The 25035-nt window shown below is 42.3% G+C and overlaps 2 protein-coding genes across 4 annotated transcripts in view; both read left to right on the forward strand.

Annotated features, from left to right (window-relative positions):
* The first annotated feature begins 10975 nt into the window (after positions 1–10975).
* Positions 10976–15512, forward strand: LOC118212429 (PR domain zinc finger protein 8-like). Of its 2 annotated transcripts, none has more exons than XM_035390288.1 (4): positions 10976–11224; positions 12766–12987; positions 13482–13713; positions 14162–15512. In XM_035390288.1, exons 2-4 carry the CDS (start codon positions 12766–12768, stop codon positions 15346–15348), a joined length of 1641 nt encoding a protein of 546 aa, XP_035246179.1. In that variant the 5' UTR covers positions 10976–11224; the 3' UTR covers positions 15349–15512. The 2 variants fall into 2 exon arrangements, with proteins under 2 accessions (XP_035246179.1, XP_035246178.1); XM_035390287.1 differs by having other exon boundaries at positions 10979–11224; positions 12763–12987.
* A 2193-nt stretch (positions 15513–17705) lies between these two features.
* LOC118213356 (ras-GEF domain-containing family member 1B-A-like) overlaps positions 17706–25035 on the forward strand; it is an 82206-nt gene continuing 74876 nt past the window's right edge. Inside the window, exon 1 of one of the 2 annotated variants that reach the window (XM_035392269.1) lies at positions 17706–17729. In XM_035392269.1, the coding sequence (XP_035248160.1) occupies positions 17721–17729 (9 nt within the window). In that variant the 5' untranslated portion in view covers positions 17706–17720. Of the gene's footprint in view, positions 17730–22088; positions 22455–25035 lie in introns of those variants that run through there. The other variant, XM_035392268.1, reaches the window with a different exon arrangement.

A 25035-nucleotide genomic window follows, 5' to 3' on the forward strand; every position in this document is an offset into this window, starting at 1 on the left:
TCGTCCCTTCCCCGGTCTCGTCGCTCCCCCCAGTGGTCGTCCCTCCCCCGGTCTCGTCGCTCCCCCCAGTGGTCGTCCCTCCCCCGGTCTCGTCGCTCCCCCCTGTGGTCGTCCCTCCCCCGGTCTCGTCGCTCCCCCCTGTGGTCGTCCCTCCCCCGGTCTCGTCCCTCCCCCGGTCTCGTCGCTCCCCCCTGTGGTCGTCCCTCCCCCGGTCTCGTCGCTCCCCCCTGTGGTCGTCCCTCCCCCGGTCTCGTCGCTCCCCCCAGTGGTCGTCCCTCCCCCGGTCTCGTCGCTCCCCCCAGTGGTCGTCCCTCCCCCGGTCTCGTCGCTCCCCCCAGTGGTCGTCCCTCCCCAGGTCTCGTCGCTCCCCCTGGTGTCCGTTCTCCCTTTGGTGTCCGTCCTCCCATCCGTGTGTCCGTGTGTTCCCCGGCCCCCCTGTCTAATTGTCTGCCCGCCTGTTTGTCTGTTAGTCTACCCGTATGTGTGTCAGCCAGTTTGTTGGCCTGTTTGTCTGCCCCCCAGGCCGTCAGCCCATCGGCCAATGTGTTTGCCCGCCTGTCTGCCTGTCTGTCTGTGTGCCGTTCCGCGTGTGTTTTGTCTTGTTTGCCTGTGTGTCAGTCCCTATGTCAGTTTTTGGGCTCCCCCCTCGCCTTCCCTGTCTGCCTGTCCCTTTGTGTGTCTGTCGGTGTCGCCGTGTGCCTCCCTGCCTGTTTGTCCCTTTGTCTGTCTGTGTAAGTTCCCCGAGCCCTGCCAGTGTCTGTCAGTCTTTCCCCCCCAGTCTTGTCCTGTGTCTACCTCACCCCAGTCCAGTCCTGTATGTCTGCCTTGCCCCTGTCTGAGTCCCCCTGGTTTCCTGAGTTCCCCTGTCGCCGAGTGCGGGCCCTGAATTTCCCCGAGTCGCCCGATGTGCGGGCCCTGAGTTTCCCCGAGTCGCCCGATGTGCGGGCCCTGAGTTTCCCCGAGTCGCCCGATGTGCGGGCCCTGAGTTTCCCCCGAGTCGCCCGATGTGCGGGCCCTGAGTTTCCCCCGAGTCGCCCGATGTGCGGGCCCTGAGTTTCCCCCGAGTCGCCCGATGTGCGGGCCCTGAGTTTCCCCGAGTCGCCCGATGTGCGGGCCCTGAGTTTCCCCCGAGTCGCTCGATGTGCGGGCCCTGAGTTTCCTCCGAGTCGCCCGATGTGCGGGCCCTGAGTTTCCCCCGAGTCGCCCGATGTGCGGGCCCTGAGTTTCCCCCGAGTCGCCCGAGGTGCGGGCCCTGAGTTTCCCCCGAGTCGCCCGATGTGCGGGCCCTGAGTTTCCCCCGAGTCGCCCGATGTGCGGGCCCTGAGTTTCCCCCGAGTCGCCCGATGTGCGGGCCCTGAGTTTCCCCCGAGTCGCCCGATGTGCGGGCCCTGAGTTTCCCCCGTGTCGCCCGAGTCCTGCCCAGCCCTGTGTCTTCGTCGCCCGGGTCCTGCCCAGCCCTGTGTCTCCTGTTTCCCTAGTTCCTGAGTTTTGTCCCAAGTTTTCCTGTGTTCTGTTTCCCTGTCCCCGCCCTCCAGTTCACCCCCTCCCAGGGTCGGCCTCCTGGGACGTCAGGAGCCGTCCCTTGGGGGGGGGGTACTGTCAGGGTTCTGTATCTTCCCCCTGTGTTTCCCTGTTGGGCCGCCAGATGGCGGCACCTCGGGTTTGTGTTCTGTTAATTGTTTTATTGGTTCTCGTTATCCCATTATTAGTTGCGTTTTTGTCTCGTGTTCCCCTCCCTCTCTGTGGCTTGATTGCTCATTGTGCCCTCCTGTGTCTCGTCTGCGGGGTTCCTATTTAAGTCTCCCTCTCCCTCACTCAGGCGCTGGATCCTTTTGTTTCGTTACCTGTTTGTGGTTTGTTTCCTGGTTCCTACCTACCTGCCTGCCTTGCCTGTTTGTTTCCGTGACCTGTTTGTTTCTGTGCCTGCCCTGTTTTCCCTTGTTTTTGGGTTTTTGTATTTTCTTTTTGTTTTTTCTTGAAGATTTTTGTTGTTTGTAGAATTCGCCCTGCGAGGCTTTTTGTTCCCCGTTTTAGTTTATTAAAGTCTTTTGTTTTCCCCATTTTTGGACTTTTGTGTTTTTACTCTGCACTTGGGTCCATTCCCGTCCCCCCGCTTGACACAAAATGGTGCATTATATTACAGTTGGCCGAGGAAATTGTTCTGCGTTCTTTGAACTTGAAAGAGGAAACAAGAGAAGGACTCGAGAAGTTTCTCCCCATTTGCCCCTTGCATGCTGCTAAAATATATATTCTTTCAGGTACACTATCAAGTTACAGTATATGAAAAAGTGAATAGCGGGTATTTATATATATAATTGTCTCCACACATGGAACTATTCTGGATTTTCTCCTGAAGCCTGCCCTCATTTGACACCAATGTGTATCAGTCACATAGACAAGAGCACTCGCCACACATAAGTAGCTGTGGAGAGGCAGAGACTTATTATGCTGCAAGAACTGGAGGTGATTATATGGGCAGACTCAGTGGACCAGATTGAGAATTTGGCAAAGAACCAGGGAAACACTTATACTGTTTGCGATAAGAGCCATGGGATCTCTAAAGACCACAGTAAGGCAGGTCCAGGGTTTGCAGACCTTACTCAAATATGGTTTTCTGCAGATATGGGTAGGCTCAGCACAGTGTTTCATGGTGTGCAAGGAATTAAAAATTCATTCTAAACTCTTAAGGATTGTAGCCTGACCTGAGATTGTGTACACTCAGTTGTCATATTAATATTACTCAAACTGGTCCTGAAATTTTAACAATTATTTGAGTTGTTACAATGTGGATGAATTATGAGCATCATCTTTTTCATGGGCATTCTACTGCATATTTCTTAGTATTGTCTTGTATGACTGAGTATTGCATGCGTGTTGTGGACTGTGTTGTATTGTACCCTCGAGCTGGACCACACTAAATTATTGTCAACCTATGGTGAAATTGCATTAAAGTATAAGGTTTTAAAGTATCTGCTTTCTTCCTGGACTACATCTGAAATAGAATATGCACAAAATATCTATGTATATGACCACAGCTTCACATACCCCTTCATAGCGGAGTGTAGGACGGAGTGTGGCACAGTGGGTAAGGAACTGCGCTCGTAACCGAAAGGTCGTAGGTTCGAATCCCGGGTAAGGACACTGCCGTTGTACCCTTGAGCAAGGTACTTAACCTGCGTTGCTTCAGTATATATCCAGCTGTATAAATGGATACAATGTAAAGTGCTATGTAAAAAGTTGTGTAAGTCGCTCTGGATAAGAGCGTCTGCTAAATGCCTATAATGTAATGTATAATGTAATAGCAGCAAAATACTTTTTCTATAAAATGTAAATGTATAGCACATATAGTGTGTGTGTGTGCATGCATGCACGTGTGTGTGTTTTGGGCGGGGGAAGGGGGGGGATTGGGTGTTATGAAATATACATTTACATTTCGCTGAAGGCATAGGATTTTTTATTTTTTCATAAAATTGCCTAAAGGCAAACATAAACACTGATGATTTCACCCTGTGATTATACCATTTTCACAACTGCAGTGCTGTACTACACTGACTCACTTCCTGAGTGAAGATGTTGCAAGTTATAATACGTGTCACCAAATCTGTACGTTGTTTATGATCATATGTACAAGTTTCTTTAGTTAAATTATCATTTGATTAAAAATGATCCCCAACCAATCATATTCTGATGCTCTAGGTCTATACTGTATTCACTACATTCAAATGTAAACTGATGCTGTTCTTTATGTACATTTTTAAGTAAATATGGTATCAGCCATCGTTAATGAGTTATTGAGCTTCAAGTAGGAGTGTCTCAAGTCAGATAGACAGGAAACATCATTTTGTACAGGGCCCAACATAGCATCAGACCTCTATGATCTCATGAGTTTGAAATGTGGGTGCATGATAGGAACATGTATTGGGGGATCCTAAGAGCGTTCGTCTGAAAGCTAGAGCTCCCAAATTTTAAAAAGAAAAAATTAGCGATAGATTGTCTGCGATTTACTGCTGATTGTCTTTGAGAAAGGCGGAACAATTAACTGACACGTTGTGTATGCGTGTACGTGTGTGTGCGTATATGTGTGTGAGTGTGTGTGTGTGTGAGTGTGTGTGTGTGTGTGTAACTTTGACCAGAAAATAAATGTTGGGATTACTTTTTTCTTCACAAACACTGTTTGTTGTGTTTATTTTGGAATTTTCTGAACTCACCAAACTGTGCTTGTAAAGCAAAAACACAGTCGCATTTAATTGTTTAGTTGTGCTAGCTATTTATTACTGCTCTATAGTAGTAGTTACCTGCCTCAGAGGTGGATCAAGAGTTTCCTCCTGTAATGGGGCACCAGTGGTTTAACCCCTGCAGTTAAACTGCCTGAAAATGACATACCCAAAATAAATCATGAACCCTTTTGACTGCAGGCATAACCCTGGTCTCTTCAGAAAGATAACCCTTGGGTGTCAGAATTACTTTAAATATTCCTGGAAGAAATTTAGATTTAACTGGTAGGTTTAGAAACACAATGGAGCCACAATCACAATACTGGGCAAATCCTGGTTCAAAATCGACATTACCACCAAAAATGACCATTCTGCATTGTCTAGGCAGGTTTCCAAAAAGGCCACTTGGTAACCAAATGATATTATGGGTGTTTAAAGGTGAAAAATATTATATCTATTGTATACAACATGCTAGTGGAAGATTTGTGCCAAAATTAACTCGTGTCCCCCCCCCCCCACCTGTCACCCCTAATATCCAACTGAAAGAATGTCCATCCCAGGAGTTGTTTTTCACAGGGTAGTTGATGTCTCTTAGACGTGAAGGGGGGGTCAATTCCTTTTCCTTTCCACCTTCGGACAGGGAAGAATTGCATATAAATATATGAAAGCGTAAAGCATGCATAATACTATGTGGAGATGTAGGCCTACTTTCACTGCTACTTACTTTAAATATATGACGATTCACATGAATATACAGGTTTATTAGTTAATGAGACTGTAATGTCACCTATCATCTCACTCCTTTGAACACATCTGCAGCAAAAAAGATAGGCAGGGCTGAATTTAGTTAATAGTTTGTATTCCCAAACCTGCCAACATGATGAAAGCAGTCCACTGAGCACTTCCTTTTCCTCCGATCCAGTGAAACTGCTGGAACAGCCCTGGCGGAAATCAAAGTGGACAGGCCTTCGTTTGGTAAGCTTGACCTGTGAAGAACAGTCAATTAAAGCAGTTAGGAGAGCTTCCTCTTGATTGGTGAGTGGCAGCAACCCCCATCTATCCCACAATACAGCAGGGCTTTCATGCTCTAATTACCTTTACCTCAGAGGTGTATGCCTTAAAGAGGCATTTCAATCCAAACCTGTCATTTTATTCATTAAATAAAAATCTGAATGCATATCACTTTGGAAAAGGGCTACAATATATGAATATACAGTATGATTTGATTCAGTTGCTAGAGAACAGACATTGAACTATATTGATGTAGAATGACTTACTGCAATCTCAATGTGTCTGAAAGAAAATTGTATCTGAAAAGAGGTTGTATGAGCACTGCATATTTCAGAAAAGGGGCAGTTGAAAATAGCACACACACACACACAGAAACATACCTATAGCAATATATATATATATATATATATATATATATATATGCATGCTAATTGAACACATAATGTGATTCATGTTTTTGTAAATATATCTTGATGGGCCATTGGTGGAAACCCAAAACATATATAGACATTAAATATGTTGCCCATTATAGTTGTAATTTTCTCGTGGCTGATGTTTAAATTTAGTACACTTTTTGTGATGCCAGGACTAAATACCCCCCCAGACAACTAAATAATATGTTAAGTTTTTTTTATTTAATTTCTAGTCATGCTTTTCTTGGAAAATCCCTGAAACAAAGGACAGATGCTGATGCTGATTATGCCTTGAGGATAGGTTACGTGGTGTGTGAAAACAATGTGATATGTGCCCAGACTGGCAGCAAAAAATACAGAAAGAGATTGGGATAGCTGAGGCCCACATCATCTTCTATTTTTAGAAGCTGGACTTCAAACTTTGAGACTGCCTGCCCAGTTATACTTTTAAAGCAACATAAATTACCCAAGACTTTTGACAGCAGGAATAATGCCAAAGTATGACATTTTATGTTTAAACAAACAAATTGGCTATGTTGTTCCATCGTAACTGTGAATGCTTGCCAAAACTGACTTTAGTTTACGACACGTTGAGCTTTAGGATATGAATGCCAACCTGTATCAAAAGGATGCAGATCTTTGTTCACAAAGTAATCAGTAATATATGGAGTGTCCATCAGATTCTCAGCTCACCTACAGACAGGCCACTGAAGTGCATGGGAAGGTTAGCATGGGAACAGTCGCTGCTCTTCACCATACTGTTGTGTCCCATCTGACCACTTGTTTGTTGTGTAAAAGTATGCTACAGTATTCCCAAGCCCACAACACATGTGATTGATTAAAACTGGCTTAAATCTACAGCTAGTGTTCTGGGAATTATTGTACAATTTACTGTGAAATTCACATTTCACTTTTTCCATAAAACAATTAAATGGGTGGGCCAGCGGTTCTGTCAGTGTTAAAGCATTTGAAACAAACAAGATAAGTTCTGGTAAAGGTCAGAATTACATTATTGTGGTGGTGAAAAGAGAAGACACTGTGGGACACAGCTGTAATGGAAAAGCTGAATGGCCTTTGGGACCATCCCGCAAGCAGGTGCGGGTGCAGGTTTTTGTTTTAGCTCATCATCACAACACTTAATTCAACTTAACACAGTCTTCAATCAAGATCAATCAAGCAGAATCAGGGGTTTTTTTTGGGTAATATTGGACACCCCTGACCTAAAGTATATTACAGGAATTGAGCACATTGTTAATGAGAATGGATCAGAATGGTCAGTCAGAGAAATGGTGTAATATGTAATTCTGTGTCCATGAGAAACAGTAGATCCAGTATGTTCCATGTCTAAGGAGGGCATTATCCATATCTGCCCAAGACAGAGCAGAATTACCTTCCCACTGCCAATAGTGTGCAAAGAGGACACAATGTGATTGTATGTATGAAAATGTGATGCCACACGGCTCTTAGTGTCACTGGTTCTAATGGAGATCCAGTGCTCACTAAGTCATACTTTTAAGGCCCTGCTTGTTTTGCCCACACACACACAAGACCTTTGAAAGTCCTGAAAGACTTGCATTAAGTAGAGCTCATATAATCTAATCCATCATGTTACCTGCCAGGTTTTTGTTTTCTCCCAATCTCATTATCCCGTCAAGCCTGCTACAGGTCACTCCGCAATTGGTGAAGCAGAGGAAGAGTGCATTGTTTTCCCCCCAATCCTCTTCTGCCTGGCGGCCAATGAGGAACCGACCCACGCCTATATATAGCTAATATTGTCAGTTACCCGGCAGTAACTTGGAATTGAATTTTAGTTCACTTCTGTATTGACTTTGTGCTATTTTGACTTCATGCTATTTTTGACTTCTGTGTATCGACCTTATTTTCCGAATAGACTTCGAGTTTGGGTTTGCGTCTCTGGTTTGGTTGCTGGTTTTGTGTTGGGTTAGGAGTGGGATTTAGGTAGGTGTTTTTTTTCTTATAACTGTCACTGTTAGTTTCACTTGTGTATATATATAGACAAGGGCGTAATAACCACCCTTGTATGTTTTTGTTCAGTTTAGAATAGTCAGTATAGTTAGTTAGGTTTGTAAGATTTTCGGGTTTCAGTGAGTTTCTTTCATTTCTAGAATTGTTAGTAGCTTATATTTTTGTTTTGGTTATTTTCTTTTGTTTGGTACCGCCCAGTGTTTCCCCTCCTGTTTGTTCGTTGTATATTAAAATAATTGTGGAAATAAAACAAATCATTAATGATCATTCATTTTGTTACTCCCCGGTACCCCTAGACCATCTTGGGGACGAAACAATCAGAAAACTTCTCTTTTTGGGACAAGTAGTACTACTTGTACTAAATGTACTACTTCATTTCAACAGGTACATAAACGACAGTACAGACACTATCAGATAAGAGTCACTCTTGTCCCTTCACACAGTATGCCAGTCTCAGATATAAAACTGACACAGGGTTATAAATTGCAGTGTTGCCCACTGCCACATGCATCCGAACTTTCCACATATTTTCCAAGCTGCATGAATCATTGTTTGATCAATATTTATTGTGTGGTTAGATGGATATGTCTGGATTCCATTAGCATAGCCTCCTTCTAAATTAGTAAAAAGGGGAACTCTTTAAAATTAACAGCAGGCAAGCTCCAGAGTTTCCCATCAAGTGGCTGTGTGCCCATGGTCCTTATTCAGATAATTCCTTAATCAATTTAATTAATTTCTAATGTTTACCTTTGTTTCTCACGAACAGATACATTTACATTTCACCATTCACAGGGGTCCCTAGGAGTTTTAATATTTAGATAACTGAGATAAGCCTATATTTTTAAATGTGACTGCGATGTCCAGCTGAAGTAGACCTCCCTTTGGCTTGCATTCTTTGCCTCCCAGTGCCATAGAGAAGTAGAGCTGAGAGTGTGCATATGATCACCAAAATTCCCAAAAACACACTTTATCTCGTGCTTGTCTGAGCTGTGGATCAGCTGTTGCATATTGTCCCTGGGGTACCATGGTAACAGCCCTCCCCACATGGCAACCGCAGTCACTCATCATCTCTTCTTCTGGAATAAACAGACCCCAAAAACTTGTTTGAAAACCTATAAACCTCATGCAAAAACAAATACTATGTTTCCCTGGTGGAGTGTTTGAATGCACTACACAATATATAAATACACAGTAAAATGTCCAGTGTCCAGTGTTACTGTAACACTGTTTTACTGTGCAGTAAGGGTATGAGGAGGTCCACTTTAACAGAACATTGCGAACACATTTAAATATTCATCTCAGTTTATAATAATCAGTAAAATTCTTTATCTGAATATGTTAAAAATATATACAATACATATGGAGCAAGAGTGCCATCTTGATGCAAGTACAAAAAAGAACGTATTTGCTTCAAGAAGGCAACATTTAGATTTGAGTATTAAGTGTTACTAGTATCCTGTGTGGAGAATGACTAGCTGCAGTTTTGTATGGGGGCCCATTTAGCATGCAGTGCATACAGTAGAGGTTCTGTCTGTGGGGACACAGGCAGTGAATGAGGCTGGTCTCACGCCTCTCCTCGGCCTCCCAAAGCTGCTTCTCTTTCTCCTCTTCTGCCCTCCATTGGAAATAACAAGGAAACTACTACAGCCAGTGTGTGATGTACAGACTCACTCTCTCTGTCTCTCTCTCACACTCACACACACCATTCAAGTGTGAGAGATTGTAAAATGTACTTTACAAGCTATTGAAGGGAGAAGAGTATGGTTTTGATTGGTATTGGTTATTTCACAGAAAATCAGCTTAGTGAGAATAATTTTTTTATTAGCACTCTTAATTCACACCAATTCACCTGTAAGTCTGAAGTGTAAACATACTAGCTGTTTCTTGTCTTATAAATTCTATTTAGTAAAATTCTATTTAAATTCTATTTAAATTCCACCCATAAAAGACAAGAACAGCATCTAGCAGACAACGGCAGACATCGTTTTATTGTTCATTTATATATTGTCCAGTTTTTACATTTCACACAGCCAAGAAAATGTCTTTGAAAAATATCAGCAAATATTATGCCCACTCTCAAAAATGATAGAAAGAGAAAGAGATTTTATTTTTTGATCTTGAAGAAGGCAGACTGTTCCAGCAGGGAAATCATGCACATTCACAGGACATCCATGTTACAGCAGATAACATTAATTACATAAATGCTTTGCAAAGAACAACTGTCAAATGAGTCATTGGCAACCCTCTACATGTTTGCTTCAGCTTTATTGAATGATGGGAAATCTTATGCTTATTCTGATTATTGATGGATATTGAGGAGAGTGAGATGTTTCAATTGATTTATGTCCCACAGACAGATTATTTAAAGCGCTTCTGGATTGCAATAATGCCTTTACAGCGATACTTTCATTTTCCTCTTTTTAAATCATTTATTTAAAATTGTACTTTTGTTCCTACAGGTATTAGCTGCTGCAGTTTCAGTAAACTGCCAGCTGCACAGAATTATGTGACTATACAAAGGCATTCTAACCAGTTTTGTAATCTGACACATGAATGATAAACCCAAACCCAACCAGGCAGTCAACCGTGTTTTTTAACACAAAGCCTTGATTTAACTTTTGTTTATAGTGATATAGTCCATTTGGTATGTATCTGACACAAATACAATCTACTAACCTTGAATAAAACACACATAAAACACAGAGAAAATACAGAGACCAGGAAATACTAAATTTAATAGGTAGATACATACAACAGACAAGCCTGACCCATGCAGATGGGATTAATGAGTCCTCTTAAATGAGTTAGGTCAAACTTTGCTTGAGGCTAACTGTCTGCTGTTGTGCAGGACATGCCACCTCACATGAACTTGGTATTGTATTTAGGGAGAAATAGCAGGCACGAGGCGGGTATAGGCTATTTCCAGTGCAGATTAATTATGATAATGTTATAATAGTGAAAGCACTGGCTATTCCATTTCTTGAGGAACGACCTTGACAAAGTGTGCAACGGTCAAATTTAAACCAGAAAATGAAGCATTGTAATATACCTTGCACAATAGGCCGACATGTGCAGAATTACAATCCCAAATTTCTTAAATACGTCTTGTATTTATCCATCGTTCGCCTATTTGTATTAACATATTGTTCTTTTGTCGCTTTATCATTAACGTGCTTAAATTCCATATTACACATTACCTTTAGCAACTTTGTCATTACCACGATTAGACGCAAATCTTGAAAATGACGCGCGTTGTATAGTTACAATACGGAATTCAATGCTAACTTTCGATTGGTAGAGTGTATTAACGGGTCCTCAGTCCGTAAAGGGTTAAGTGGAGGAGACCGAAGGCGACACGCCTCATTGGGCAGATTATGCGCTGCAAACAAAAAGTGCTCGCGTTTATGTGCCAGTCCGCCAGAGCATCGGATTTATCAGGACGACTCTGCTCACTAAACAAGGAGGACGATGAACGCTGTCACTTTCAAATAACTGGGTGATGTATTGACAAAGCGGAAACAGTATAAACTGTCTGGTTTTACAGCTACGCTGCAAGCAGCATCACTTGATTATTGTGGATTATAGAGCTTTTAACAGACGGTAAGTGATTTTGTCTGTATGCAATTACGAAAATTTTGAGGGGGCACTTTCGTAGCAGGGCAATGAGATGGGGATATTGTGCCTTCGCAAGACTGTATCTGGAGATGACACGGAATGCACACTTACTTCGTTGTGACAAGTGAATGCATCATGTGTAACAGTTCTAACGCAAAGAATGTATTCCATGTTTACAAGTGTATACGCAATTTCGCCGATTGAATGAATGCGCATTTAGACTTCTATTACTTCAATTGGAGATTAAATTCCTATTGACATTGATTTATCTGCGGTTCTTGCCGAAGTGACCTTTTAAACCATCAAAAAACCCCACTGGAGGAGAGGGTGGGGGTCATGTTTCCCTTTTAGAACAGCTAACTTTAAAATGCAAACATCTGTTACATTTACTTTAAAAATGTTATTCATTTGTTTGTTTGTTTTAAATGTCCTGAAATAAAATATAACTATTGTTAAGGACCGCTATGTGCTCATGTTCTAGAGCGAGAGAGACTTTAGCATTACAAAATCAATTTAAACACCCAGTTGATTAGGAACTATTATGGAATATTAGGAATGAACATTGTTTATTGTATGAATATGCGCTTGTAATATGAATAAATGACTAAATCCCATTTTGCTTAGCATTAGATCTGGACAATTTTAAGCCACTGTATAAAACCATTCTCAGCACATGGTTTATATTTATGATGTAACATTTATGATTAATTGTAATGTAGTGATAATGCAGCAGCGGTAAAGCTGTATTTGGACAGTTTGACTCAGACACTTGCCTATTTACTACACTAAACATAGGTGAGGCTGCCTACTACGTGTGCTATTCAATGAAATGTGAACATTTAACTTAATTAACTAGGAAAAGGATTTTATAAAAGATGAAAGAGTGTTTTACAAATTTTGCACTCATGACCATAAACAAGTTTTGCGAATAACATAACTTCTGAAAGAATTAAATGGCCAATGAAACACATCCACTCGTGCCACTTTGTGACAGATTTTATATATATAACAGGATAAGTGGAATTTATTTGCATTGCAAAGAAGTGTGCAGAGAAAAGAAAAAATGTACTTCCCACACTGCCTTAATTAGTCTCCAAGGGAAAATGTAGGATTGTGAAAAGTCTTTTTGCCATTTTGTGTATCTGAGCTTTAAGGTTACCTAACTATGTTAAATAAATTTAGTATCCCCTTTAAAATTTCAATGGTGCTTATATTTTACTCATAAATTTTATTCCATCTAAATTTGTTATTGCATTCATACTTTAGTCACACCTGCTTCTTCAGAGATATATTATTATTATTATTGTTATTATTATTAACAACAACAACAAGAATAATTCTCTTCCCATATATTGGCATTCACTTTATGTCTGCAAAACAACTGAATATCATTTCTGACCATGTCCAAATAACACAGGCATTTCTCAGAGTGGACCTGATTGTTAGGCTTATACTCACTTTGGGAACCTGAGATGTATTTTCTGGACCTTGTATTCACCACCTTCTAATGTTTTCTCCAACAGAAGATGATGGAAGATTCTCTGTCTTTAAAAGCAAGTTGGGGTGCAGACGCCAGGGCGATGCAGCAGTGTCTGACGGATATTTTCACCAGCGTCTACACTACTTGTGACATCCCGGAAAATGCCATTTTTGGCCCCTGCATTTTGAGCCACACGTCCCTGTATGACAGCATTGCTTTCATTGCTCTTAAATCTACAGACAAGCGAACAGCACCTTACATCTTCAGAGTAAGCTTTTTAAAACAAGTATATTTTGTCAACTTAGTGTGATATATCAGTATATGAGAAGGCTTTTTGCATTTCCCTTCTCTGAACTATACTAGAACATATTCCAGTATAATACCTACTTGTACTGTAGATATTGCTTACATTTAATAAGCCTATAATAGAATTGTTCTATGTAATAACATAACTGGTTTTGAAAATGTTAACACATTACTGGTTAACTGGTTTTGGAAATGTTAGCATATTGCTTATTTAAATATGTATTGTTACCAACTATTATGCAAAAACCCCCATGAACTAAAATAAATGAATTGAAAAAATATGTTAAAAAAGAAAAATAAACAAAGCAAATATGCACTTTTCATCAAAACCGTTTTCATCTTCACACATTATTTCCTGTGACGTATCATGGCTCAATGCTATTGGATGTCTAAGGTAGCTCTCGGGAGCTGGTGCAGCGCTGCAGAGGCTCTGATTGGCTGGTTCTGGCCACGCAGGTGGACACCTCGGCTGGGTGCGGCTCCTCGGAGGGCCTGGCGTGGCTGCGGCTGGTCCAGTCGGCCCGGGACGGGGAGGAGCAGAACCTAGAGGCCTACGTTAAGAACGGGCAGCTGTTCTACAGGTCCCTGCGCCGGATCGAGAAGGACGAGGAGCTGCTGGTCTGGTACGGGAAAGACCTCACGGCCTTACTGCTCCTCAGCTTCACCGGGGCAAGCGGGAAGAGCAAAGGTATGCCGCGCTGGACAAACTGTAGCCAATTCACCTCGAGTCATCTGTTTAACATCGCTTCTGGTTTATGAGTGGGGCAGATGTGCAGTAAAATAAAATTAATTAAATGGATAAGAGATAAGAATAACTTATCATTACTTCATTCAGTGAGAAAACGCAAGGACATTTCATTGAATTGTTAAATTATTGCATTTTATTTTGGCAAAAGGTGGTTTTTGTTTCCCTATAACTGAATATAAAAGCCAAACTGAGATTTTGAGGTTACCAGATGGGTTTAAGGAAAATAACTGATCATCACATAGCAGCAAGTTTACTTTATTTGTATTGCCACTGGTTGCCATTAATTACAGATAAGATTCTAATATGCTTGTATACAAAACAATACATGTTTTTCAATAGACGTTGAAATGCACTTAATTTGAGAGCAACCTCTTTATCGCTTCCTCAGGTGCACCTCCTTATCTGTGCCAGGATTGCAACCAGCGCTTCCAGTTTGAATTCCCATTTCTGGCTCATCTGAGATTCTGCTGCACCAAGGGACTGTATCGTATGAATGGCGCAGATGGGGATTCTGCAGACCGCCTCCACCACAGGGACCTCATTCCCCTGCGGCCCAGTCCTGAGCCCCTCAGATCGGACAGGCGGTCGAACTCACGGGACGCGAAACCTGCAACCGACTTTCACAACTTAGCCAGGGACCTGGAAAACAGCAGAACACGGCCACCCAGCGGCAAGGAGGCGGAGATCAGAAGCGGGAGCAAGAGGAAGTACTCCGAGGAGGAGGAGGAGGAGAAGAGGAGCAGGAGCTCCTCTAAATCCCCCGTGTCCAAGGAGGGTTTAGAGTGCGCGTCCCAACAGTGCGGAGAGGCCTTTGATTTGGGGGAGAGCAGACGGCCCTTTTCGCCCTCCCGCCCCGAGCCGGTGGAACTGAAGAAGAGCGCGTTCACAGAGGTGAGGAAGGCCTCAGAGAGCCTGCGGCAGAGCCTCAGAAGCGGGGAGAGCGGGGACGGCGGCAGGCCGAGCGCGCTCACGAGCGTCAGGCTGGCCCTGACGGAGGCGCGGCCCCGCCCCCACGCCGAGGGCCCCGCCCCCGGAAGCGCGTTCCGCTCGGTGCCCCGGGACCCGGACAGGAAGAGCGCGTTCAGCCAGCCCGCTCACCCCAACGCCCGGCTGCCCCCTCTGCTGATGCCCGCGAAGCTCCTCCCCTCGGCGAACTGCCACCCCGCCGCGGGCGACGCAGGCAGGCTCTGCCAGGCCAGCCACCTGATCTCCAGGCTGCAGGGCCAGGACGCGCTGCGCGACGGGGGCCCCGGGCGCACCCCCTTCCTGTTCGCCGCGCCGTACTGGCCGAAGGCCTCCGGGGCGACGCGGGTGCAGGCGCCCTCCGCCCTCACGCTCCTGCCCCCGTCCTTCACCTCCCTCTGCCTGCCCGCGCAGAACTGGTGCGCCAAGTGCAACGCCTCCTTCCGCATGACCTCCGACCTGGTGTACCACATGCGGTCCCACCACAAGAGGGAGCTGTCCGTGGAGCCGCTGGTCAAACGGAGGAGGGAGGAGAAGCTCAAGTGCCCCGTCTGCAACGAGGCCTTCAGAGAGCGGCACCACCTCTCGCGTCACATGACCTCACACAACTGACCGTGATGTCACGGGTTGGGTCGGGTCGGGTCGGGGTGGAGAACACTTGTGTGTCTCGTTCCATTGTTGTAATGAAACTGGCCATACACTATGAATGCACACGCTTTCACTTTCCAAAAAAAAAATAAACTTTTGTTTTTTTGTTTGTTTTCCAAAAGATTTCACGTATAATATGCAAATGGTTTTTGACAAAATACATCTATTTCTTGTATGAAGCACTTGTTATCTGGGAAAAAAGGGAAAATGTTGAAAATTTAAATATGTACAGTAAATATATTAAATAGAAAATGAATAATGTTGATGTTTTTCATTTTAAATATGAAAATGTTAAAGTATGGAAATGCAACAATTTTGTCTCTGAAAGTGCATGCCATGAAATTGATTTTTTAAATGCAGCATATAATGTCAAGTATAAATACCTGTTTTTGTTGTAAACAATATTGAAAATTTTGTGTCAGTAAGAAATTGTTTCAGTTCCTTTTATTGAAATTTATGATACATTATAATGTAATAAATGTGTTGAATGCCTAACAATAAAATAGTTTTATTTTGATCCAAGCATATCATTTATTTTATCCGTGTTACTGCTTTATTTTAGTTTAGATTTAAAACCTGATTGAATATTGAAGGGATCTTCTACACTATGTACCCTTTCAGAAAGCTGAATTGGTTTAAATACATCAATCATTAGTTTAAACATGCATCTTCTATTTGTAATCAGGTGTTTATATTTATCTAAACAAAAGCCCACAACTTGCTGAAGTTCACACAACTATATTACAAATCTGGAAGTCTTAAAATATATGAATATTCTTAGGTGGAATCTTAAATGGAATTTTAAATATGTTTATGAATATAGCATGTGTAGAATATTATAGCTTGCTTTTGTATTATTAAAAAGTCTTGCACAACGACATCTCATAAACAACGTAATTGGATATCGCATAGAACATATATAGATAATGCATAGACAAAATGTCATTAAATCACTGTCTTAAATATACCTGCTAAAAACCAAATCTCCCATTTCCTCCAGAGCAGTCTCTTATGCGTCACTTTTGATCATTGTGAGCTTCTTCCTGGCACATTTCCCACTGGAATTCCTTAATGTGAAAAAGCCACCAGCGGTGCCTCAGCCAAGCAGAAAATGATGGTGTAATTTTAATTAACTGGCTTTTTACCTTTTAATTAAATCACCGCTAATATTTGATGAAGGCACCATTCATTAAAAGGATAATCTTTTAAACCAAGGACATTCTTGACTAAATGACCGTGAATGTACCAAATGCTTATAGCATTAAAACAACATCACCTGCATTACCAGGAAATGTATTTTTGCTGCATTACACCCACTTTCTTCTCTGAACTCCCCCGGAAGGACTTTATTAGATGCATCAGAATGTTGCGTCATTCATTAATTTATTAATTCCACCCTAGCTCCCCAGTGGTGGAACTCCCCTGTCCTTCTCCGAACCTTCCCCTCACTACCCATCTTCCGTTGTGGCCTGAAGACTCATCTCTTCAGACTATACTTAGACTAACTACCACCACGCTGTATATTTCACTCTAAATCCACCCCCTCCTTTTATGACACTTGTTACATGTTGCCCCATCCCAGCACTTTTTGGTAATTTGTATTTGTCCTAATACTGTAGCTTATTCTTCTGCCTAGTTGGCTTTGCCGAGGTTAGGTCAAAATAGTGTTCACGGTGTCAACTAAACTGTTTTCTTGGCTAAAAATAGCTGTACAAAATAAGTATTGTATCTTATTGAACCTGTGTTTAGTAGTTGTCTGACCATGATATGCACTTTTTGTACATCGCTTTGGATAAAAGCGTCTGCCAAATAAATGTAATGTAATGTAATTATGTGAAATCTAGGAAATATGATTAATTGGTGTCAAATTTGCATTTGCAAGCATTTTGGAATATGTCAGCAATAATATAAGTTCACTGTAAATGGCAAATTATACATTCTATGCATTCATTTAAGAAAGAAAACTAATCTTTAAAAAATTCACATTTCTAAAGCTGTTAACCAAATATTGTAAAATTCATACGGCGTGTAGACCAACCCTGTGAAATAACGCTGTGTAAAATAGCTGAACAGTGACACTAAGGGGCTGAAATGTGTGGTTCATTCACTTTTTATTAACATTCTTGAGCTCACCATTGCTCATATGGAGGCTCCTCATTGGACATCTGCCACCACTGCAATAGTATGTGAGCGCACCTTATTGTACAACTTGCATGCACACCGACACAAAGGGTTTTTTTTTTTGGTTTTTTTTTACAGGTAAGCAAGGATTTATATTAAAGGTAAGAAACTGAAGATCCATTTAATGGTCAGCATGCATCTGTCCTCTGCACTTGATGACGCAGGTAGAATGTCTGCTTCCTGATTTTTAGGCTGTGCATTTTAATTTGGTTGATTTGAGGAAAAAGCTGTTGTAAACAACTAATTCTGCCGATCTGCTTACATTTTTGGAGCGTAAGGGTAAATAATGACCTAACTGCGAAATCTACAAAATTCTTACAACCATCCCTCTTTAGTCCCTGGAGTTTTGGTGTCACATGATAATATTAGACCTGAACAGTGCTCCACGATGCTTTGTTGCTTGCTGTGATATGTATTACATATCAGATCTTTCATATATCATATATACAGTATATCTTCCTTTTTGTTACAGGCACTCATGTTTACAGCCCACTTGTCACACTCATTTCCCACAAATATATTAAATACAATACTTCATTTGTGAATGTGTTAGTACTTCCCAATATATTAAGTGGACAGGAGACAATTTTCTGCACAGATTAGATTATTAGATTATAAATGTTATGGGAGTCACACAACATTTGAATTATAGAGCAGTCTGTACTCTTTACTCCAGCACATTGGATTTGAAATTAAACAATGAATATGAAGTTCAGACTGTTGTCTTTAATTTAAGGGTATTTAAATATCCAGTGATCCATATAGGAATTACAGCTCTTTTTATGCATGGTCCCCACTTTTTAGTGGCCAAACAAAATCTTGAATAAAGCTGCCATATTTAGTACTTGGTTGCAAATCCTATGCATTCAATGGCAGCCTGAAGTCAGAGACACACAGATATGACCAGACACCGGGTATCTTCCCTGCTGATGGTCTGGCAGGGATGTTCTGCAACCATTTTCTTTTCTGTGTATGTTTCAGGGGTTTTTTTGCCTCCAGTCTAGTCTTCAGCAACTGAAATGTATAGTCAGTTGGATTTAGGTGATTTCACTACTTAGCCCTGGAAAAACTCCTTGGTTGTTTTAGCAGTGTTTTGGGGGTCATGATCTTGCTGCAAGGTGAAGTTCCATCCAATGAGTTTTGAGGCCTTTGATTGAATGCTTCTGTACACTTGAGAATTCATCCTGCTGCCACTGTCAGCAATAAAGAGAAGTAAGCCCGTTCCAGTGGCAGCCATACGTGCCCAAGCCATGAAACCACTTCCACCATGTTTCACAGATGAGGGGGTATGATTTGGATTGTGAATAGCTCTGTTCTTTCTCTACAAAATCACCCAATATGGATATGTAAATACCCTCAAATTAAAGCAGAGTCTGCACTTTAACCAGATATTCATCGTTTTATTTCAAATCCAAACTGATATTGGTTTGGGATAATATAAATACACTGAAATACTACGTAAACAGGGTCAATATGATTGTTCTGAATACAATACAGAAAACAAAAGACTTTAATTTTACATTACATACTTCCATACATAACCACTAGGTGGAACCATTCTTCAAAAGAAGTGATGTAGGTTGCTAAAGAACACTTCAGAAAATGGATTTCATTCTTTCTGTAGCATAGTCCAGTTGCTGCCTCCCATGCTCCAAGAAAAATAAGCAATATCTCCTGGTTATACTGCTAATCACCACTTCATGACAGAGTACAGAATAATGTTCTCATGGCTTAAAAAATAAAAAAAAATGGACTGAGCAGCTCTTAAAATGACCCCACTTGCTTAATAGAGGTGTAAATCAGGTGTAATTAATTGCATTGTTAAAGGAATGTGACACAAATGTCCAAAATATGTCACATTCTACACTGGCATATTTTTCACCAGGTTTATAGTCCAACTTTTTGTCCAGTTGGGTGTGTGTGTCAGAGTGTGCACTTGCAACCCAGGACCGACTATACAGGGACGTGTGCATCACAAACAGGACCCCCAAGGTCTGAAGCTATGAAGATCGAATGCTCTCGGCAGTCTGAACCTCCAGAAGCATATGGAGACTCCACGGGATAGAGTTCAGAATCTGTCATGTGCCACACAGCAAAGGCAGGGCGTTTCCAAACGAACGACCCTCTCGCTTCATTAAAACGCAATCACGTGAGCAGGAAAGCGTCACCTTTTTGTTTTTTTTTATTGCTGATGTTGGATTGATGTTGGTCAGGTGTGTGACCCACAGCAATTAGCATCATTGCATCTGCACACGAGTAATTAGAGAAGGGCAGCTGGTGGGTCTACTGGCAGTCTGACATCAAAGAGCACGATGCAGACTCCACACTGGGAGCCAGAAACAACCAGACGCACACACACATCCCCCAGAGCAAAGGGCACCTCAGCAGGATGCACAGTTGATCTACGTCCATGGAGCTGGGTGATGAATATGTAGATCTGTGCAACAGTGTTAACACTTCATGTGGAGCATTACAATCTCACAGACTACAAGCATTCTAATCCTGAGATTATTGCTTTTAGCGATATTAATCTTTTTTTAATTTCTTTTTTTGTCTCTTAGAGTGGAAAAGGTGATTATGAATTTTTCTCTACCATGAAATCAGGAGCTCATTTTATCAACAGATGGGATTCCGTGCAGGGCCTGATTGGTGTGCAGCTTTAAAAATCCGTCATACTCTTCCAAGCACACTGACTGACTCCTCATCTCCATAGTCTCCAACACACTAGCAGCAGAGGCTGTTTGGGGAGATCTGTGGTGTGCTGTGCTGAACTGTGCTGTCCTGTGTTCTATAACTCTTTTCCTAAGCATAAATAAATGAGAAGTTTAGATTGTTTCCTTGATTTCCTTGCGTTGTGAAGCGTCTTTGAGACTGTGAAAAGTGCTATATAAAATAAATGCATTATTATTATTATTATTATTATTATTATATTATTTTGGACAGTTTTGTGTAGTGGAAAGCAGAGACTTAGACGGTAATCTCAGAAGCTTGGCTTCAGCAGTGAGGTCGATTATAACCCCATTGTGCGGATGGCATTTCCAGTGAGCTCCATCACTCCATGTGGAATAAGAGGGTCACAATACAGAAGTTTTCATAGCAAGGTAACAGAACGCAGCTGAAACACACCCCCGCTGATGAAATTATTGAGTGAAATGAGGACTTTATTTTCCTCATCAGAGGCCTTTTACCCCAGAAATCCAGCGAGAGCCAGCAGTCTGAGGATTGTCTGAGGATTTGTAGGGTGGAGATAGTGTTTGACTTCATGCAGCATAATTGTTTTCACACCAGCTGTGGGGAGTATCCAGTGTGCTGTGGTTTTGTGTGGTGTGTGTATGGGAATCTGTGCTTATATATATTTGTGTGTGTGTGTGTGTGTGTGTGTGTACATGTTTGAGAAGGTGACAGGGAATTATAAATTGCCATCACAGTTGATTTGTAAATGTAATACATACCGTTTGATTGTCTCCTGACCCATCATCCGTTGCTGGCTGGCTCAGATTTGGGGACTATGAAGTGAGCAAAGATAGGATAGAGTGTAGAGTGGCTCACTGCCAGGAGACTGGAACAGTAAGTCCTCCATCCCTGCCTTCAGTGGGAAAAATATGAAGAGATCCTGCTTTCCGAACATACTGCACAAGAATGAGAAAACGGACACATAAGAGATTCTGGCTATACTTTAAGTCAAGACATATTAATCATGTGCATTAAACTAAGTGTTTTATACTTTTTTTTAACCCAGAGCGTGTATGTGATAAAAAAGTGCATGTCTACTCAGGTTTATTGAGAGTGAGTTACAAAGAGAATAGTCTCCATCAAGCACTGAGTGATGCTGTCACTGCATTATGACTGTGTGGCCACATGACACACTCTGTGCCTCTGCAGTTTGCCCCTGGTCCCATGTCTGGTGTCAGGTACTGATTTTCATCTTTTCTCACTATGCAATGCCCAGCTGTGCTTGTAGATCTGTGTCACTGGTATAATATCCGCCACCAATCGGAATTACTGTGCAGAAAATGTAGTCTTTAAGAAGAGCCTTGACCCTTAGCTTCTTAATGCACTTTTTTATTATACAGCAAATTCCATGATTTACGATGAAATCATCAATGACAGGCCAACTTCATTTGAACATTGGCATATCTGGGTTTCAAATTAAACCAGTAAATCTGAGAAATACAAATGATAAAAAAATAGTTATTTTTTTTAACAGACCTAACAACCATTTTTAACCATGCATTAAATTTTACTTGGGCCCCAAGCATAAGTTAATTCAGGAAATGACAGAAATATGCAGTGACTGATTGGCATAAAGGAAACCCGAACGTTCACCGAAGCTCCTGTACATCCTGATCAATTCATTACACCAAAGCTCCCGTCAGCAGCTGCAGCCTTGAGATTGGATAGTTATTATTCAAAGCCACGATCGCAGATTAATTCTGGCCACTGCATCCGCTTTGAGGACGGCTGGCCATGAGACGGGTTCGCCCTGCGTTGGCTGTCTGAGCTCCCCCTTGATGGGTCCCCGCCCCTGCTCTCTGATAATACAGTAGTCGCATTCAGCGGGAAAGGCAGGAGGCAGATATGAAAGCTCTCGGGTGGATCTGGTGATTTTCACTGAATCACTGGCCCTTTGGCGACTGCTGGACGCACCTCTGCCATTATTTCTGAGGTTTACACGGAGAGGTCTTCTCACTGGACTTCACTTCGAGACTTGGAAAGGGATTGTATACTGAGGAGAGGAATCTCGCGTCAGGCTCCTCTTAAGGAATACAGATTGTTGCTGTTCATTGTCTGCCTGGGGGAAACTCTGCTCACTTTTTTATATGGCAAAGTTTCTTGCCGAACTGCTGGGATGCACTCTGCCGGAGAAGGGCACCGCTTCTCTGTTCGAGGTAGGTCAGAGGGAAATTAACCTGTCGTTGACCGGTTAATCTCCTTGTGCGGCACCGACAAGCACCTGTTTGAACGAAAAGTCTGCTTTCCAGATATCAGTGTACTCGCGATGGCAGCCCCAGAGCACATGGTGCATTGCTCATCATTCTGTCCAGCACAGCAGCTAAAACGGTGTGTGCCTGGTACCTGCAGCTCTGCTTTGTGCCTGGAGGTCATCTGTCAGTTGCGTCCTGAGGCTTTTCTTCTGTAAGGCAGCTCTCTCTTGTCATCCAGAATCATTTCATTTTCATATAGTTCATTTGGTAGGGACAATGCAAGTTAACATAGTACCACTTCATCTCGTTACAAACAAGTTGATGCAACGGATGTACCACATACAGAGATTAAAGTTATTGCTAGTTTCCAACTCCTGTCCCTAGTTAGGCTTTTAATAAGAGAATAAAGAAATACAAAATCATACAATTATAGAACATTATTTAAAGAAGAGAAGAAGAAAAATCAAATCATGAAGTAATTAAACATGCATACAGCTCTGAATTTGCTTCAGCCAGCCATTAACATTTTTATTAAAAACCTTAATATCTTGAGTCGCAGGATGCATGTAGGTTGCTTGTTGATTGAAAACATTCATTTGTCATTTGAGTGTCAATCAAATATATTGGCATACGGACTGACACAAACATTCTATATGTTATTTTATGTTGTGTTAATGTCCTTGCTGTGGATACTTGCCATACTTGTAGCTTTTTTCCTCATTACTTGGGCAGAGCCTGGCCCAGGCATTCAGTGACAGAGAGGAAGTAGCAGTCTTGCCTGAAGTTATATGCTGTTCCTTCAGGGAAATTTTGGGTTAGTGTGTCACACCTTCCCTGAAAAAATGCCCTCTCAGCATGGCTGTGGAGCTGCAGGTTCACCTGGCAGGTACACAGGCGAGGGGAGTACTATGTTGGATACCCAGGACTCAAACTCTCAAAGCACTGGCTCATGGATGTGAGAGATTATGAAAGACCTGTTGTTACATAATCTGGAACTGGGCAATGGTATTTTCCAGTTTTTCCATCTCATTGGGATCAAGATCCCCTCAGATATGAATATTTAGCTTATTGAAAATTGCAAGCTTATGTACATTTCAAAGGTATTATCTCACTATCAAACAGATAAAATTATGTTTTGAACACAAGACCTGCATAATTAATTTTACAGCCTGCATGGTTGCTTACCAACAGACAAAGAAAGGAATTAGCACTCATTTTCTTTGTGGTTTTAAAACTTCGGTGTATTCACTGTGTATTCTTTTAAAGCATACATGCAATTTACGGAAGTGCCTTCATCAATGCATAAGAGCAGAGGTAAGAACGAAGCAGAGGTAAAAGAAATTTACACGGTTTATGCTTCGCCAGCAACTGAATTATTCACTTAATTGTCTAAGCTGTGCTTTTAATGTTGATTACTGGCCTATGTGTTGTGGTTGCAAAGTCATTTAAAAGTGTAATTGTGAAGGATAAGCATTTCTTTACAAGCTCACTGAGGGCAGCAAACAACTGTGGATACAAATGCTGCATTTAAATAAATAAAAAATACAGGAATGCAGGTGCGTGTGTGTGGATTTCTAATTAGATCATCAATTACTCATCAAACCTTTGCTGAAACTGAGGTTCCAGGATGCAAAGGGATAGCTTCCTATTCAGACATGGTCTCAACTAGTATGAAACAGTGTAACCCTCACCTCACTGGAGGTGGAGCCAGTCTCAGTTTTGAATGCCACCAGGGGCGTCCTCCAGTCAACCATGTTGAGCCTCGTTAGCTGACCTGCGTGTTCTCCGTCTGTGTGAGAGGACTGCAGATCCACGGCCAGCTGGAAATCAATATTCTCTTTAGTGAGTCGATGGCTGAGTCTACCTACAGGGGATAAGACACTGCAGTGCAGGATACTTTCTCGGAAATATGCCATTGGTGGACAAAGTCTGATGCCCGATGCCAGGGAGGGAAGAAAGAAGAAAAAAAAAAAAACGGTTCCTCAGTAAACCCCAGAAAAATGAAACCAGAAGAGAAAATACAACAAGGACACTCATGATTTTCTCGTGATGAGCCTCTCTGCTATTGTCACGATGGCTCCATCACCTGCTTTATTCACTGCTCCTGCCCACTGACCGCTGCTAATGCCTCCTGCACCGCTGAGTCTGTACGCTCAGCTCAGAGCCGCGTGCGGGGACTGCAGTCTGCGAGCAGTGAACTGCGTGTCCTTGCTAACAGTCTGAGAAGCCTGGGGTGCCTAAGTGCGGGAACATTCGATCCATTTGAGCCGTTTGATGTCTGGGGTTTGAAGAGCGGGGCTACGCAGCCGGAATCTGCACCGCCGAAGGGGTGTCTTTGGCGAGTGATCAGTGTGACCAGGTCCTGTCTAACATAGTGAGGTCAGTTCTGCTGGGCAGCGTCACTTCAATCGCGGCGCGTCGAGGAAAACCGTTTCACTCCTGGCTGGTTGAATGCACCGCCCCCGTGGGTGTGGTGTACAGTGCTCAGCGCTCATTGGTAGCTTGCCAAGCAGGCTGGGCCCTGGCTCCTCATTATTTTCCCCCA

Source organism: Anguilla anguilla, chromosome 14 (assembly GCF_013347855.1).
Source record: "Anguilla anguilla isolate fAngAng1 chromosome 14, fAngAng1.pri, whole genome shotgun sequence".
In the NCBI taxonomy this organism is placed as follows: Eukaryota; Metazoa; Chordata; class Actinopteri; order Anguilliformes; family Anguillidae; genus Anguilla; species Anguilla anguilla.